The 17344-nt window shown below is 31.5% G+C and overlaps 1 protein-coding gene across 1 annotated transcript in view; it reads right to left on the bottom strand.

Annotated features, from left to right (window-relative positions):
• SI (sucrase-isomaltase) overlaps nucleotides 1-17344 on the bottom strand; it is a 99012-nt gene that overhangs the window by 60194 nt on the left and 21474 nt on the right. The window contains exons 12-18 of the mRNA XM_007972209.3: nucleotides 16350-16463; nucleotides 10952-11036; nucleotides 10300-10417; nucleotides 8037-8208; nucleotides 3392-3508; nucleotides 1216-1370; nucleotides 158-242 (exon numbers count right to left, since the gene is read on the bottom strand). Of these exons, the coding sequence (XP_007970400.3) occupies nucleotides 158-242; nucleotides 1216-1370; nucleotides 3392-3508; nucleotides 8037-8208; nucleotides 10300-10417; nucleotides 10952-11036; nucleotides 16350-16463 (846 nt within the window). The remainder of the gene's footprint in view (nucleotides 1-157; nucleotides 243-1215; nucleotides 1371-3391; nucleotides 3509-8036; nucleotides 8209-10299; nucleotides 10418-10951; nucleotides 11037-16349; nucleotides 16464-17344) is intronic.

Raw genomic sequence — 17344 nt, 5'->3', positions numbered from 1 at the left:
AAATTTGTTTCACATCATAGAATTCCGACTTGATATTTATCAACTTGAAACAGTCCACTGAGTATCATCTATTATTCAGATGTTTTGTAATGTAGGGTCGATTTAGTTGTACAAACTTCAGTTTAAACAATAAGGTTATTAAACCTGTAGAGCCTACCTGTTTTAGAACAGGAGTAATAAGTAATGCGGGGCCCCACAAAAACTCAGTGTCCTCAATCCAGCTGTTCGTATCTTCATAAAACCTAAGAACAATGACAATGTTTAAAGTATAATAATGAAAAAATAAATTTAGCCAAATTCCTGGTTCAGTTTATCTTTTCAGTTTTTTTCCTGGGAATTGTTATTATCTTGAATTGGGCTTGTTTCAGATGACATTTTGAATCCATAGTTCTTACATCCTTTATTATTCATCTGACATTCAAGAAGGAAGGGAGGAAGGGAAGAAGGAAGAAGCAGGGAGTAGAAGAGGGAGAAAGGAAAAGGAAGAAATGAAGGAAAGAAGGAGGGGAGGGAGGATAGGAGGAAGGGGCGGGAACAAAGGGAAGGAAAGTAGAAAGCAGGGAGGGAAGGGAAGAAGGAAGGAAGAAAAGAGGAGAAAATAAATTTATCTCGTACTCAGAAAAATCTATCATAGATGACAAGGTTACCTTTTATTTATACAAAAACTCTTCTGTTTAATTATTTTCTCCTATAAGATAGATTCATAAAGTATAGGAAATCTTTCATATTCTACTTTCTTCACTTAGAGCTTTTTCATGGTAAACTCTAGTTTTTACCTGAATTTAAAAGGATCTTTAAGTCATTCATCACAGAAAGGCCCCACTCCGGTCAAAGATATATGCAAAGATAAACACAATTTCCCTTTTTAGTAAGTACTATACTGTACTCTTGATCTATGTTTAGTTTATTGTTTCAATATTTAGTTGATATATTTTTAATAATATTATGCTTAATCTTTCTTACTGAGGTAATATCCTAACATGTTTTATATCGTTTCCTTGTAAGTTCTATTTAATTCTCTCATTTCTACCTAAATATTATCCAATTAATTATATTTACTAGTATCATTATATAGCTCTTCAAATCATCTATACAAATGTAAAAACAAGCATCAGAAATTTAATTTATATCTTGATTTATCTCTATTAATCTTTTCTGTATAAGTTTGAAAATACTTTAAAAAGTATTATTATAATTATTGTACGTAGTACTCACTCATGAAGAACTGGTCTTGCTACTGTTTCTCCAAACACATGGGCTTTATAAAACAGAGTGTAGAGGAAGGGTAATAAGGTGTAGCGAATAGTTAAATAGTGCCTTGATGATTTAACCAAAAGCGAATCCTGCCCAAAAAATGCAGGATCCTGATGCTGTGAGATAGAAAGAGAAATTAAAATAAGAAAGCTAAAATATGAGTGAAAATTAAAGTGGAAGCATTTTAATCTGCTTTTTAAAGCAAACTACATAAATTTCAGCTTGTTTATGAGAAATTAAAATTATTCCAATTTCATCATCAAAGTGTTTGAATGAATATGTCTAGATTTTGTTATATGTTTTAATTAAACTTAATTTTGAAGTGGACAATTCAACATATTTGAAGTATTGCCACAGAAAAAATAAATATTTTTTAACAAAAGAGAATTTTTATCTTGTAATTGTGGTAGAATGAATTATTGGCATCAATGTTTCATGCTTCCTTGTACCCACAGCCTTTATCATGGAATGTTGTAATCCCTACCAGTGAAGGTAGAGTGTACCTACCCATGCTTTGACTTGGCGCTCAGTCATGCAATCCACACTGGCCAATAGGATGTTATTATATGTGATACATTAAAGCAGAGGCTTGAAATAGACTTGCCTAAGGACTTACTGTCTTGTGCCATTGCTATTAGAATTATCACAGGTAGGTTGCTGGCTCAGGAACACAGGGAACAGAGCTACGTGGACAGCCTGTAGACTTACAATTTGAAGTGCAGTCTCTCTACTGAGCTCAGGCTAGATAAGTGACTCCTTCAGCCAAGTAACACTGATATGGACAAGTCGGTTTACATCTCCTGCTTTTGGTAACGATATTAACTGAAGACCTCAACTACTGTCTCCCTGAATCCACTATTAAGTTTGCACTGAAAACCGTGTTTCTCAATGCTGCTCCCAGCCTTGAATGAGCATAGTAAGAACACGATGCAGACTCATTCCTGGGAGATGCAAGAAAGGTCAATGGTCAGCTTTCCCTTAAGGACTCCCCACTCACCTGACTGAAACTTGGTTAGAACTAGACTGCAATTCGGAATTCTCCCTCCCAAACCACCTTCCCTTCACCTTCATCAAGTTCAGACCTGAACCGTGGTCTGCAGGCTCTCCCCACTTTCTCATGCTCACTCTCTTTGTCATTCACATTATTTCACCAATAAATTTCAAAATTTATTTCTGTCTTATCATCAGCATTTTGGAGAACACAAATGAACATGGAGTGTCATGCAGTTTCTATGAACATGGAGTGTCACGCAATTTCTATCAAAATCTCCCATGGATGCACATTTCCTGAAAATATCATTTAGGTGTATTAAGAAGAAACTAATCTCCAATTTGTACCTTTTAATTCTTTTTGATCATGCCTCTCTCCAGGCTGAGCTCAGTAGTTGTGCCTCTTCTCAAACACATTATAAGCCCTGTATGCAACCAGTGTGTAAACATTGAATGGTTTCTTAACCAATATGTACTTAATTGACGTAATGGTTTAACTGAATTTTATTATTCTCTCTGAAAAACATGCTTATCATGATGAGCCCACAGTATCCTGAGTTCCCAGGGCTGGTAGACTAGCTTTGTACTGTCTTGCACTTCTGCTCCTACCAGTCCAAAACTGTGTTCTAAAAGTGTTAGTTTTGTTTTTCTCCCTATGTATTCATTCCAGTTCTATTTATTATTGCAAGACATTGGACTGTAATTGTGTTGTGGGTATCTTTAAATTCTTGTTTCATATGAATTAAACAAAAACTCGAAATACATTACAGTATATTATAACTTTTCTTCGTATAAAAGTTACCTGGAACTTACATTGTTAGAATCCAAGAATTCATACTCTAAAAGCTTTGGCTCTAATTTAAAATACTGGTAATCTAATACATTTGTACAGTGTATGCATTAGTTTCAACTAAGATATTTGTGCTGTGACTACATTTCATTTCATGATTTCCTTATTTGACCATTTATTTTTTAAATGTAAGAATATACAAAATATGTATAGGACTTGAGAAAGGGACTTCTAACAATCCTTTATAAATTATGCTACAATCTTTCAGACCATATACTGTATAGATTTAATTTAAGGAGATTAATAAAAACTATGGTTGTGTTTTATTTCACAACATGGAGAACAAGAGACACTTACTTCATATCCATCAGAATTATGGTTTCTGGAAAATGGATAAAATGCCCCAAGTTGCATCCATCTTCTGCAAAGTTCTTCCGTGGTTTCAGCCACAAATCCACAGATATCTGCTCCAACCTAAATAACAAATATATTTACTATTTATAATATTAAGATTCTCAAATTTGGCTAGAGCATCACACTGTATGCCTCAACTGATTAATGTGCATTATTTACAATTTGTTTTACTCCTTTTATATGCACTTCCTTAAACTAATTTATTTTCCATTTTTGCTCCATCCTTGTCTCTAGTTGCATTATTTTACACGTTTCCTTCATTGTCCCTTTATGCATTTTCTTTGCCTTTTGTATTTACATTTTACTCATTTTTTATTTTGATGTTCTCATTAATTCATTGTAAAAGATGAAATTATTGTATTAAAATATGTTGCTTCTTAATCCCAAACTAACCTTCTTCGATCTGATTTTTCCTATTTATAGTATAATATGTAACTGTAGGAATAAAATAATAAACTGTGACCATGTGTTCACATTGAGCTTTGAAATTAATTATTCCAAATAAAATTGAGCTTTGCACAATGTGTACCCATATAAGACCGCATTATCCTTATTCAAGGACTCTCCAGAAAATATTATCCTGAATTTAGTGTTTACCATTTACAAATATTTCTTTATTTTTTTGGTGTAAGTATATATGTATCTATAAACAATATATAGCATTGTTTTGCATGCTTTCTTAACTGTATAAATGACATGTTGTATGCATTGTAATGAAATTTCCTTTTTGTGTGAGATTCAGTTGTATTAATGTTGCTCTAGTTTTCCAATGTATAGGAACTCACGACTATAAAAATTCTTCTGTGAAATTTATATATAGGCTGAACATTCCTAATCCAGAAATTCAAAATCTGAAATGCTTCAAAGAAAAACATTTTGAGTGCCAACATAATGCCAGAAGTGGAAAGTTCCATACCTGACCACAAATGACAGGTTGCAGTCAAAACTGTTTCCTCAACAAAATCATATAAAATTACCTTCACACTATGTATGTAAGGTGTATACGAAACATAAATTTGCTCCTTTAAGACATTTTGTTGCATATATGTAAACACTAAATTATCTGAAAATACCTGAAATCTGAAACTTTTCTGGTCCCACATATTTTGGATAGGGGGTACTCACCCTGTATAGATATCCTTGTGAATATGTAAAAAATGTGTTCTTACTCTATGGTGTACATACACAGGATTATTTTTCTTTTTTATTTATAATGTACATTGTATAATCAGAACTGTTTGTAACCATTTGCAAGCTCTATAATAGCACATGAAGGTTCCCCTTATTCATTTTCTTGCCAATTCTTGATATTTTTCAGACAAATTTTTATCATCTTTCTTCGTAAAATATATCTCACCATGGTTTTTACTTGCATTTCTTTGATTACAGGGAAGTTGAGAACTTTTTCATATTTTTATTGGGTCCCGATAGATTCCTCTTTCTGTAGAATTGCCTGTTTATATCTTTTACTTCTTTTCTATTGTTCTTAATTTTTATAGATTTAAGGTAGGCACTTCAAACTGAATATCATTTATCAACTATGTGAATTGAAAATCACATTTCCTGGTGAGTTGCTTTAATTTTTACCTTTTCAAATAGTCTTTTGAGGAACAGAAGTTTTCATTTTGCTGTAGTCAAATTTATACGTGTTTCCCATAAGATTTGTTCTCCTTGTATTCTGCTTAAGTCATTATTTCTCTAACCTGATGTCATAAATTTATCCTTCTATATTTTCTTCTGAAATGGATAAAGTTTATTTTACACACATAGGTCCCTTAATCTATCTGGAACTGTTTATTGTGCACGATGTGAGAAATTGACACATTTTATATTATTTCTTTTTTTATTATTATTATACTTTAAGTTCTAGGGTACATGTGCATAACGTGCAGGTTTGTTACATATGTATACTTGTGCCATGTTGGTGTGCTGCACCCATCAACTCGTCAGCACCCATCAACTCGTCATTTACATCAGGTATAACTCCCCATGCAATCCCTCCCCCCTCCCCCCTCCCCCCTCCCGTGATAGGCCCCGGTGTGTGATGTTCCCCTTCCCGAGTCCAAGTGATCTCATTGTTCAGTTCCCACTTATGAGTGAGAACATGCGGTGTTTGGTTTTCTGTTCTTGTGATAGTTTGCTAAGAATGATGGTTTCCAGCTGCATCCATGTCCCTACAAAGGACACAAACTCATCCTTTTTTATGGCTGCATAGTATTCCACGGTGTATATGTGCCACATTTTCTTAATCCAGTCTGTCACTGATGGACATTTGGGTTGATTCCAAGACTTTGCTATTGTGAATAGTGCCGCAATAAACATACGTGTGCGTGTGTCTTTATAGCAGCATGATTTATAATCCTTTGGGTATATACCCAGTAATGGGATGGCTGGGTCATATGGTACTACTAGTCCTAGGTCCTTGAGGAATCACCATACTGTTTTCCATAATGGTTGAACTAGTTTACAATCCTACCAACAGTGTAAAAGTGTTCCTATTTCTTCACATCCTCTCCAGCACCTGTTGTTTCCTGACTTTTTAATGATTGCCATTCTAACTGGTGTGAGATGGTATCTCATTGTGGTTTTGATTTGCATTTCTCTGATGGCCAGTGATGATGAGCATTTTTTCATGTGTCTGTTGGCTGTATGAATGTCTTCTTTTGAAAAGACCAAATCTATGTCTGATTGGGGTGTATATTGTTTCTTAAATACTGAGTCAATAGTCCATGTAAATAGTTGATACTTTCCTTCAGTGTTGTCATTTAACAAATTATATACGCATGGGCCTGTGTCTTATATTGCCATGTTAATCTATTTGCATATTCACAGTCCAGTATCGTTGTGTTAATAATTGTAGCTTTATCTGGTTAGAACTAATCCTCATTCTTTTTCTCTACTTCTTTAAAATGTGTTGTTTTCCATATGAAGTTTAGAGTCACCTTTTATGTTTCCCAAAATCCCTTTTATTGTTTAAATTGGATTTCCACAAAACTTTGATAACATTTTGTAGAGAATGCTTATTCCTAATATATTGAGTGTTCTTATTATCGAACAGGGTATATATTTAATTTACTTAGCTATCACATTTTCTCAAAAAGTCCTACATTTAGTTTTAATATTGACTGTTGGTTATGGTTTATTAATTGGTTGTTATAATAAATGACACTTTATACTAAAATACATTTGAATATTGCCTGTTTTTCCTTCCTTTTTAACAAATATGCTATAAATTAGTCTATTCTATTAAAAGTTTTGAAGAACTGCTTTGTATTTTAAAATTTTTCCTCTAGAGATTTTGCTTACATTGCATTAATTTTTTCTCTCAGTTTAATTACTTATATCTTTCTTTAGGTTTATTGTTTTTCTTTTTCCACTTTTTAAATTCATGCACTTCACTAATTGTTCAGCATTTCTTTCTTTTTAAGTATTTAAATCAGTAGATTTTTCTTTAAATACTAACAGCTGAAATTTCCCAAGATTTAATAAGTAAAATTGTTAAAAGTTAATTTTCTAAGGTTTGTTTGTTTGTTTGTTTGTTTAATTCTATTCAGTTTATCTTTGACTCATGAATGAATTTGATAATACGTTTTTCAATTTTTTTTTTCAGACAAGGTCTCAAAAATGTGAGTCCCAATCTTGGCTCTGTGCAACCTCCACCTCCCAAGTTCAAACGGTTCTCCTGCCTCAGTTTCCTGAGTAGCTAGGACTACAGGTGCCTGCCATCATGCTCAGCTTTCTGTATTTTGGGTAGAGACAGGGTTTCACCATGTTTGCCAGGCTGGTCTCAAACTCCTGACCTCAAGTAATCCACCTACCTCGGCTTCCCAAAGTGCTGGATTATAGAAGTCAGCCACCTTGTCCAGCCTATTTTTCAATTTTCAAACACAAGATTGTGTGTGTGGGGGGGTGTTACTTTTATTGATTGGGTTTTTGGTGTTTGTTTTATTTGTGCATGTGAACAAAAACAAATCACTACAGTTTTATAATACTTTGTACGTTATTTTTGTTATGTAGTGTCTCTCTTTAGTCTTGAATATCAACATTGGATACTACTTTTTTTGTTGTTTGATAGAGTTAGACTTCTCAGATATTTTATGTTCGCAATTCCTAGTACACATTTTCTCCACTTTTGAAATTTTAAACATTTTTTTTTTCTGTTCTTATGTTTTATATTCTAAACAAAAGACTATCTTTTAAAATCTAAACTGGTAATCTAGTATTTTAAATACACTTAGACTTCTGACATTTATTTTTATAACCAATATATTTGAACTTTTCTTCACCACCTTATTTTTTTCTTTATATCTTTTATATAAGCTTTTCTATGCTGCATTTATATTTATATTTGTTTTCCTCAATTGTCTTCATTTCACTGAATTTTATTAGTACTACATTCTCACTTTAATGGTATGAAAATTATAGATGCCATCTGTATTCTTATTTTCTTCATAAGCTCAATAAAAATAAAAAGCTGAATTATTTCTGTAACATACCTTTTGATCATTTTACTAAACTTCATTAAGATTACATTAAAAATTAACATAATTGTTGCTTTTATGAGGAATACTGTATGCAACTGTCTTACCAAAGGTATTCCAAACAAACTGAACTCCAGCATTCCAGTTATAGACCATTCCATTTGTTCCCATGAAGCAGTATTGTCTCCTAACCAATGTGCAGCATGTCTTCCAGATCCAGCAAATGTTGAGCGGGTAAGAATGAAGCCTCTCTTATTAGGGAAAACTTTTTGTACAGCTCTAAAAATAAAACCAAATTAATTAATAAAAATTATTTTAAAAAATAAAGTTGGCATTTAGATTATAAAATTTCATAATTCCAAGCCATGTGATATAGTTTGGCTGTGTCCCCACCCGAATCTCATCTTGAATTGTAACTTCCACAATTCCCACATGTTGTGGGAGAAACCTGATGGGAGGTGATTGCATTATGGGGGCGGGTCTTTCCTGCACTGTTCTTGTGATAGCTAATGAGTCCCATGAGATCTGATGGTTTTAAAGAAATGGGAACTTCCCTGCACAAACTCTCTCTTTGCCTGCTGCCATCCACATAAGATGTTACTTGCTCCTCCTTGTCTTCCGCCATGATTGTGAGGCCCCCCAACCATGTGGAACTGTAAGTCCAGTAAATCTTCTTTTGTAAATTGCCCAGTCTCAGGTATGCCTTATCAGTGGCATGAAAATGGACTAATGCATTATGTCATAATATTTATAATAATTTTGTCAAAATTACATATCAATTTTGTATGTCACTACTAATATTTACTTATTTAAATATATTCTGGTAAAATATAGTGAAAGGGAACTTTTAGAAATCACTAAATTTTGGATGACTCCAATCATCCTTTACCAAATTAAATAAACATGTGCATTTGGTATCCACTCAGCATTTGTTTTTGAAATATATGATTTAAACTAATTGAATTCCCTTATAAATAGAAAATATTATACCTGAACTTGAACCCAATACACTTTTTGTAGTGTGGTGACTCCAATCATACATTCATTTCTACATCTTCAAATATTAGCAGACAAGGTAGGGATAAAAAGTATTTAAGAGGGTTTTGTTTGTTTGTTTGTTTCTAGAAGTTAACCACTGTCCGCAACTACAAGCATCACTCATGTTACCCAACTATTATTTACAATGTTTTCATAATTGGAAGCAATTAGGAAATGGGTAACTATATTCTCAAGTGCTTTTCCATGTTATAATCTTTATTATATTGAAACATAGCCTATTTTTTCTTTCCTAGGATATATTAAGTTAAACACCGCTACATGTAATACTCTATTGAGTTTACAAAGTAAATTAACACAATGAAGACAGTGTTTAAAAGTTTGAGTATCGTATGATTTAGGACCAGAAAAATATAAATTTGAATAAACACTCAATCATAACTGTTTAATTATGAGAAAATCATAAGTATATTCAAAACAGTATTGGGTTTATTGACTATAATATCACAGGACCATAAACGATGCTTGAAAATTAGCAGATAATGAACATATTATTATTTTCTTCTTTTGTTTAATATCATATTTTATAAAAAAATATACTAGAATATTACTTAGAAGGATATTAATTAGAAAACTATGTTTTAATTAAAATCATTCTTTTTGAAAAATAGTTAAAGACCTGTTCCTGGGGCAATATTTTCCCAGGTCAATTGTGAGATTCAAGCTTAAAACACAGTTATATTCAGAAATGGTAAAAATTTTGAAGGATAAAAGGATAATTTAAATCTAGGAGTTAAAATAAAGGGTCTCAGTTAAAAAAAAATATATATATATATATAAAATACATATAAATAGTCAATTTTTTTTTTTTTTTTTTTTTTTTTTTTGAGACTGAGTCTAGCTCTGTCGCCCAGGCTGCAGTGTAGTGGCATGATTTCGGCTCGCTACAACCTCCGCCTCCCGGGTTCAAACTATTCTTCTGCCTCAGTCTCCCAAGTAACTGGGATTACAGGAGCCCGCCACCTCTCCCAGGTAGATTTGTATTTTTAATAGAGATGGGGTTTCACCATGTTGGCCAGACTGTTCTCAAACTTCTGACTTCAGGTGCTCTGCCTGCCTCGGCCTCCCAGTGTGCTGGGGTTACAGGCGTGAGCCCCCGCACCCAGCCTACCACATCATTCTTAATAAATGAGTCCCAAATTCACGAATATTAGTAAGAGAACTGATATTATGAATGCCATAACTTTTCAGCAGGCATAAAATGTTATCTTTCTTTTTCTTAACTTTACTATTTCCTATTAATACATTGATAGATTATCAAAAACTTAAAAAAAAATAAATATGAAAGAATTATTTGAATGCAATTTCACTTACTGCTCTGTAGCTATAGCCATGCTGTATCCATAGAGGCTATGAACATCATACTGTTTCCCCCAGTTCTGCACAGCATCCATGCAAATTGTTTTGGAATACATGAGTTTGTCAAGAATATCTTTGAGAAAATACATAAGAAACATTTCTTATATTTTTCCATTATAAACGTTATAATATATATTTTCCATCACAAATGTTATATCCCATTTCATTTGCGCTATGAAATTCCATATTTGGTCGAAAATGATGAAAAAGGACAATTCAGTTAAACCTAAACTAAGTTCCAATTAGGTCCTCATCTTTCACTCTTGCTAAACTTGGATTAACTATTAGATTTATATGTACATTGGTAAATACTCTGTTTTCTAACTTCAATAACAAAATAGCCTTTAACAATATAGAAATATACCTACACCCAACTATATTGTACATCATATATTTATGGACCCATTTTAAAGCCTTATAATAGATTAGTCTATTTTAATACAATCTTAGGCAGAGAATATTTGGCTGAAGAAAAAATAAACAAGTTGATTTTATGGTTTTAAAACTATACCAAAATTGTAATTTAGAAATATATGCTAGAAATTACCAGCAAAACAGAAAATTATTCTAAATTAAAACAGTAATTAGATAACCAAATAAATTTTACCAGGAGTAAAAGGTGGATAATTCAAGTTGTTGGCATTGCATCCTTTTGTTGAACCTTGAACGAAGCTGGAAACTTCATTCATGTCCTGAATGGATACAAAATGAAGAACCGCAGATTTTACATAATTATAAATCCTATTAGCAGAAACTCTCTAGTTCTTTGAAAATGTTTTATATAAGATAACCATAATGCTCATTAATTCCTAGAAGATAAATATAAGCTAACAACCTAAAAATAAACAGAATGCCTGTATCAGATAAGTATCTTAGATGGGATAGAGAGATTTTAAACAATCAAAATGTAGTTCATGTATCTAGTTTTGATTTTATATATATATATATGATATTACTTATAAGTATTAAGTCATTTCCAAATAGCTGTTAGTCTTCTCATTATGAGTCCATTATTATACACATTCTTTGCATATCCATTGATTCAATGTATTTTGTTTCATTTAACCTTTATCTAGTTTCTATGATGTGCTAAGCACATTGCTAGAGGCAAAATTTGCCTACCAACAGCACCTATACACTCATAAAAGAATGAAAGTTTTAAAAAGGCAAATAGACTTCAGTGTTTTAATTAAAATAGTTATGGCCTCACAGAATCTCTGAAACACTCAGGGAAACCTAGGTCAGCACGATCACACTCTGAGAACCAAGACCTAAATAGCTCTTGAAGAAATGGTGGTGGGATATTATGTTCATGGATTTTCTAGCCATTTTAACACAGGCCCCAATCTTGTCCCACTACCTACTAGCTGTGAGACCATAAACCAGTTAAGTCTTTGCACTAAAAAAAATAAATTTTATAAAATCATATATTACCAAACATATACTCAAGAAATATGTGTTTTGTCTTTCTTCTCTGCAAACTGTGTCGAGGACTTCTATGAGCCTTGTTTTTCACATCTCTATAATAAATTGTCTCCTTTCATATAAACGCACCACATTCAGTCACATCCTTGTCTTTCTGGTAATTTTACTTCATTCAGAAAAAGTAGATTTTCTTAATTACATTTCCTTTTCCCCATCTACATCATGCCCATATTTGAAGACTCACTGCTTTTCACCTTTTTGAATCCTTCCCCTCTTATTTCAGCTTTCAATCCTCCCTTTAACCTTAACACTCCTATATTAACTTTGCAATTGTTAAACCTATCTTTTATACTGCTTTCTGAGACTCCCCAAATAGATAATATTTATCAACAGATTAGAAAAGATCTGAGACTGATGGTGTCACTTAAAGACACTAATAAAATAATTTTAAAAATGTAATGGTGAATCATTTGTATTATAGTTAGACATTTCTTTCATAAAATTATAACTACAACTAGACTTATTTAGTTTGCAAAAGCTTCCCTAAATATTGAGTTCTTCTGACCAAAGCCCACTCAATATGATTATTCAATTCTGTTATTCTCAAAATATTCTCATAAAAGTGTCTAGACTGTGGATATAAAAAGAAGCTAAGGAAATTTGATACATGGAATTGAAATGATAAATTAATGGTGCTCAAGGGAAAAAACAATAGATTTGTTATCATGACAGATTTAAATGGTATATATTTCCACTTCCCAAATGTTTTCAGAGTAAGCAGAAATGAGAGAAATTAATATAGTTATTCCGAAGTACAAAATACCTAAAGGTACATTGAGTTATTTTTTTGAAATTGTCTGGAATGTTATATTCAATTTTGTTTCCTATGTCCAGTAGAAATTAATAATGGTATATACAGCAAACAAGTGTAGGTAAACTACATTTTTCTTCATGATTCCATCAATAAAATTCAAGTTTTAAAAACTGCTGCTGAAATGTATAATTTGGGAATAGTGAGCTGCATTATTTCAAATTTTAAGAGTCTTTTTCTAAACAACTTTAACATCCGGGTATATCGTATAGTTGAGGGATTACAAGGGCAAAACACTCAACTATGATATTAATATCATTTCTATTTGAGTTACATATGTGTAAATTTGCCATAAATTTCACAAAATCTTTCATCACTGGAAGTAAGCATTATTATGTAATTTAAGGATGAACAAATATTTTAGAAAAAAAATTAATTGGTTTTACTGAAAATAATTAACAAAAATATTTAAAAGTTTTATTTTACGACCATTTTTACATGATTGAATCAGAATGTGATTATTTTGCCAACTCACAATAAAAGGGAAAATAGTTTTTTGAATCAATAATATACATTTTTAGCCTACTGAGTCAAAAAATAACATTTTTCACAATTTTAACCATATTTTACATAAAACATGTCATTTAATATTTTAGTAACCTTCCTTAAATATGTCTAAAGTATGTCTATATAGCAAGACTGTATTAAATTAAACTTACTACACATATTTTAAAAGAATTTATCTATTGTAGTGTATTTTTAAGTGGCATTTTGAAAATTATAAAAGTACTTTAATTCTCTAACATATCCAAATGATTTAAGTGAAACTATAGTTATTTAATATTAGATACCAGTGCATTAAATTAACATTTTTAATATTACAACTAGTAGATTTGGAACATTGTAGTCATGAGGCAAAAGCCTCAGTAGACTGATAGTAATAAGCACATCTAAAGTTATGTAGATGTCATTTAAATCATGTTAAGTCTATTAAAAACTATTTTTTGAGGCTGAGGCGTTACCTACCAGCCTGGCCAACATGGTAAAACCTTGTCTCTACTAAAAATCCAAAAATTAGACGGGCGTGGTGAAGTGCACCTGTAATCCCAGCTCCTCGGGAGGCTGAGGCAGGGAGAATCTTTTGAACCTAGGGGACGGACGTTGTAGTGAGCCAAGATAGTGCCACTGTACTATAGCCTGGGTGACAGAGCACGACTGAGTCTCAAAAGAAAAAAAAAAAAATTGTCAACTTTGTTTCTGAGAATGTACCTCAAGCTTCTTTAAAATTGCTTGAAAATTGTGATAGTATTCTGATGGCATTTTATACTCACATTTAAACTAAATCTAGATAAATATAGCCCAATTTTAAAAAAAAAAATTGTAAAAGAATTTCATTTTTATAAGAATCACATGAAATGTAGAAAGAATATAACCAAATATGCTTCTAGCTATTTGGATATATAAAATTATTTGGACATATCTTCTTAATAAAATTTATGTTTCCAAATACTATGCATTAAATTATTCAGTTTTTTCATTGAATAATTTTGCTTATTAGATTTTTAAGAATAGAACCAAAATAACAACATGATATCAAAACATGCGTATGTATTCAAAAAATGGAAATGATATTTTAATTTTTAAAATTAAAATTTTAATTTTATTGACTAACACTTTTGTTTTGAAATCATAGCTTTGGTCTTAAGTATACTAAGTACAGTAGGCTTTTGTTTCTCAACTATTAGGGAATTATCTCTCATAAAAAAAGAGAATTCAAATTTATTATATTTTATACACAAAAACAATATTTCAATGACAATTAAGCTCACATCATTTCCCGCAGTGATTTTAATATTTAAACTTAAAATTCACAAATATTAGCATGGAACTAAACTACCAATCTAGTAAATTATAAAACTATTTTTATACTTGACATAAATCTAAAACTTTATCAGTTGAATAACAACTTGTTTAGCTGGATCAGAAACAATAATCCAAAGAAAGTGAAATAATTAGATAAACCGCTTAGCAGTGTGATATGGCAAGTATTTAACTAATAGCTAGAAGTAAAATATCCACTGTTTATCCATGATATGTATTAGTTCACTGAAGTTCATTGATCTTTGAAATTGCACTGCTTTTTATGTTGTGTTTTTTTGTTTGTGTGTTTAAGGCTTAGTTACAATGCTTCTGTATCAGTGTTGGAAATACTTTGCCTTTCTCAGATAACCTTCTCTCCCACACTTTGGAGGTCAATCAGGAATTTCAGTTTTCAATGATTGCAAGAAATGCAATATTCTGTCTTTCTATAACACAATCAGGCTCTGTCTCACTATTCCTACAGTATTATTTATACTTGTAACTTTGCTGTAATCAAAGTGGCTCCTAACTAGGAAAAAAATAAAAGACTTAAGAAACTTTCAGTATCAGTTAAATAATACAAGAACTAGAACTTAAAATAAAGCTCAAGATAACAGTTTTTTTTTTTTATGTCTACCAATTGCTGGTTATTAGTGGTGTGATATCAGTGATTTTATGTTAAATAACTATCTTCTTTTTGTTACTGTCATCATAGGAGTTCTGAAAATTATGCTAACCCTTTACCCAAATCCATATTGTCAGCATAAAACATAATTTTTCCATCTTTGTAGTCCCAACAACATGTCTGATAGACATATGGTGCAAAATAAATATTTGCTAACTAAATGATTGATTGATTTAATAAATAAGAGAATAATTAGAATAACGACTGAATCAATAATGAGCATCTAAGGAAAATAGAGATGGTGTGAACCTAAAACACCAAAGAAAATATAGCCATCACTAGTGTGTCCATTATGTATTTTTTCAAAATTATACTCAGTTGTAATTTAGTTTCCATGCCTAGCAGCAGGCCTTCAATAACTACAGATATACAACTTCATTAAAGAAACTCTTAAACACTTGTATTTTTTTTTTTTCTTTTTTGAGACAGAGTTTCACTCTTGTTACCCAGGGTGGAATGCAGTGGCACCATCTCGGATCACTGCAACCTCCACCTCCCGAGTTCAAGCGATCCTTCTGCCTCAGTCTCCAGTGTAGCTGGGATTACAAGCATGTGCCCCAAGCCCGGTTAATTTTTGTATTTTTAGTAAAGACGGGGTTTCACCATGTTGGTCAGGTTGGTCTCGAACTCCTGACCTCAAATGATCTGCCCACCTCAGCCTCCCAAAGTGCTGGGATTACATGCATGAGCCACCATGCATGACTGTATTTTTCTTTAATAAGTTTATGAGCAAACTAGGATTCTGTTTGTTGCTTTTTTTAAATACAGTAATACTTAACTTATTGCCAATTTTTATTTGTTCTGTTCCATAGCTTACTAAAGAGAAGTCTCTCAAGGACAGGGGCTTATTCAGATCATATTGCTGCCATTGCTTGACTGTTAAAAACTTTAATAAATGTTTTGCTAATTGATAAGCAATAGGTTTATCACCAAATCTTATTAACTAATTTTTGGGTAAATTATTACACATAAAGGAACAAAATCTTGGATACAGAAATAAAATTTATTCTATAAAGTGTATTGCTAAAAAAGAAAAACTTTAATTGGCATTTTTTTCTTACTTATGCACATGATGGGTATATATTCTAGGAAAAAACATTATAGTAACTTTAAATTTTATGTTGAATACATCAGAAAAAATATATTTTGCTGACTTAGTAATTTTTACAGATAAATAATTCTACAGTTATTGACCAAAATTGTTGGTTTAAAATAGCTACTTACAATCCAAAGTCCATCATATTGCACTTCTTGATGGAAAATACTGCATTCATTTGCCCACCAATCAATGCAGTTTGGATTAGTGAAATCAGGGTATACTGTTAATCCTGGCCATACCTAGAAGAATAGATCATTCACATATATACATAAAAAAAGAGAACAATAAATCAATGGAATTTCAAAGTAAAGAAGTTGAGAATAGTAAAAAATTAAAGTTATTCTACTTCTTTCGGTATATATGACTCATACATTATCTAAATTTACAAGACTATCATGACTATTTAAAACGCATTTAAAGAAGAGCAGTAAAAAGAAAGTGAAATATGAAGCATTTAGGAAGAAAAAATTATCAGAACATGGCATAAGGCTGCTATTTTAACTGTAAATTTGTTTTTGAGCATCCTTGTAGGATAGCTTAATAAATACATAATAAATATTCTATATAATATATTTTATATCCCATAAAATAAAGCACATTAGCTTATTTCCAAAGGCATATGCTTCCAAGAAATTTTTTAAGTGTCTTTATGTTTATTTTTTATGAATAAACCTGAATATGATACATACTGGGCACTATTTCAAAAACTCTCATAATTACTAACATATAATCTTCATTAGAATTTTTGAAAGCAGGTACTATTTTTATCACCACTTACAGATGAGGTAGGTACTATAATTAAAGTCATTTTGCAGATTACAGGAGTAATGCAGAGAAGTTAAGTAAGTTGTTCAAAGTCAAACCACTAATAACAGGTACAGCAGCAATTTAAGCCCAAACACTCTTATATCTGAGTCCATGCTGTTAAACACTGTGTGTATTATGCTGTCTTTTTCTGATTTATGCTTCTTGAAATTATTTTATATTATTTTACTTATTACTTACAATAATAACATTAGGCAAGCAGAATTTAATTTCAGATAAATTGAGCTAAATTATATTGTTTTGTATCCAAATATTTCAAATTGGCTGTCTGATCTGTCCATAAGGACCAAAGCTG

This window comes from Chlorocebus sabaeus, chromosome 15, assembly GCF_047675955.1.
Source record: "Chlorocebus sabaeus isolate Y175 chromosome 15, mChlSab1.0.hap1, whole genome shotgun sequence".
Classification (NCBI taxonomy): domain Eukaryota; kingdom Metazoa; phylum Chordata; class Mammalia; order Primates; family Cercopithecidae; genus Chlorocebus; species Chlorocebus sabaeus.
Note: the sequence above shows the minus strand (reverse complement) of the source record. Positions and strands in the feature narration are given on the sequence as shown.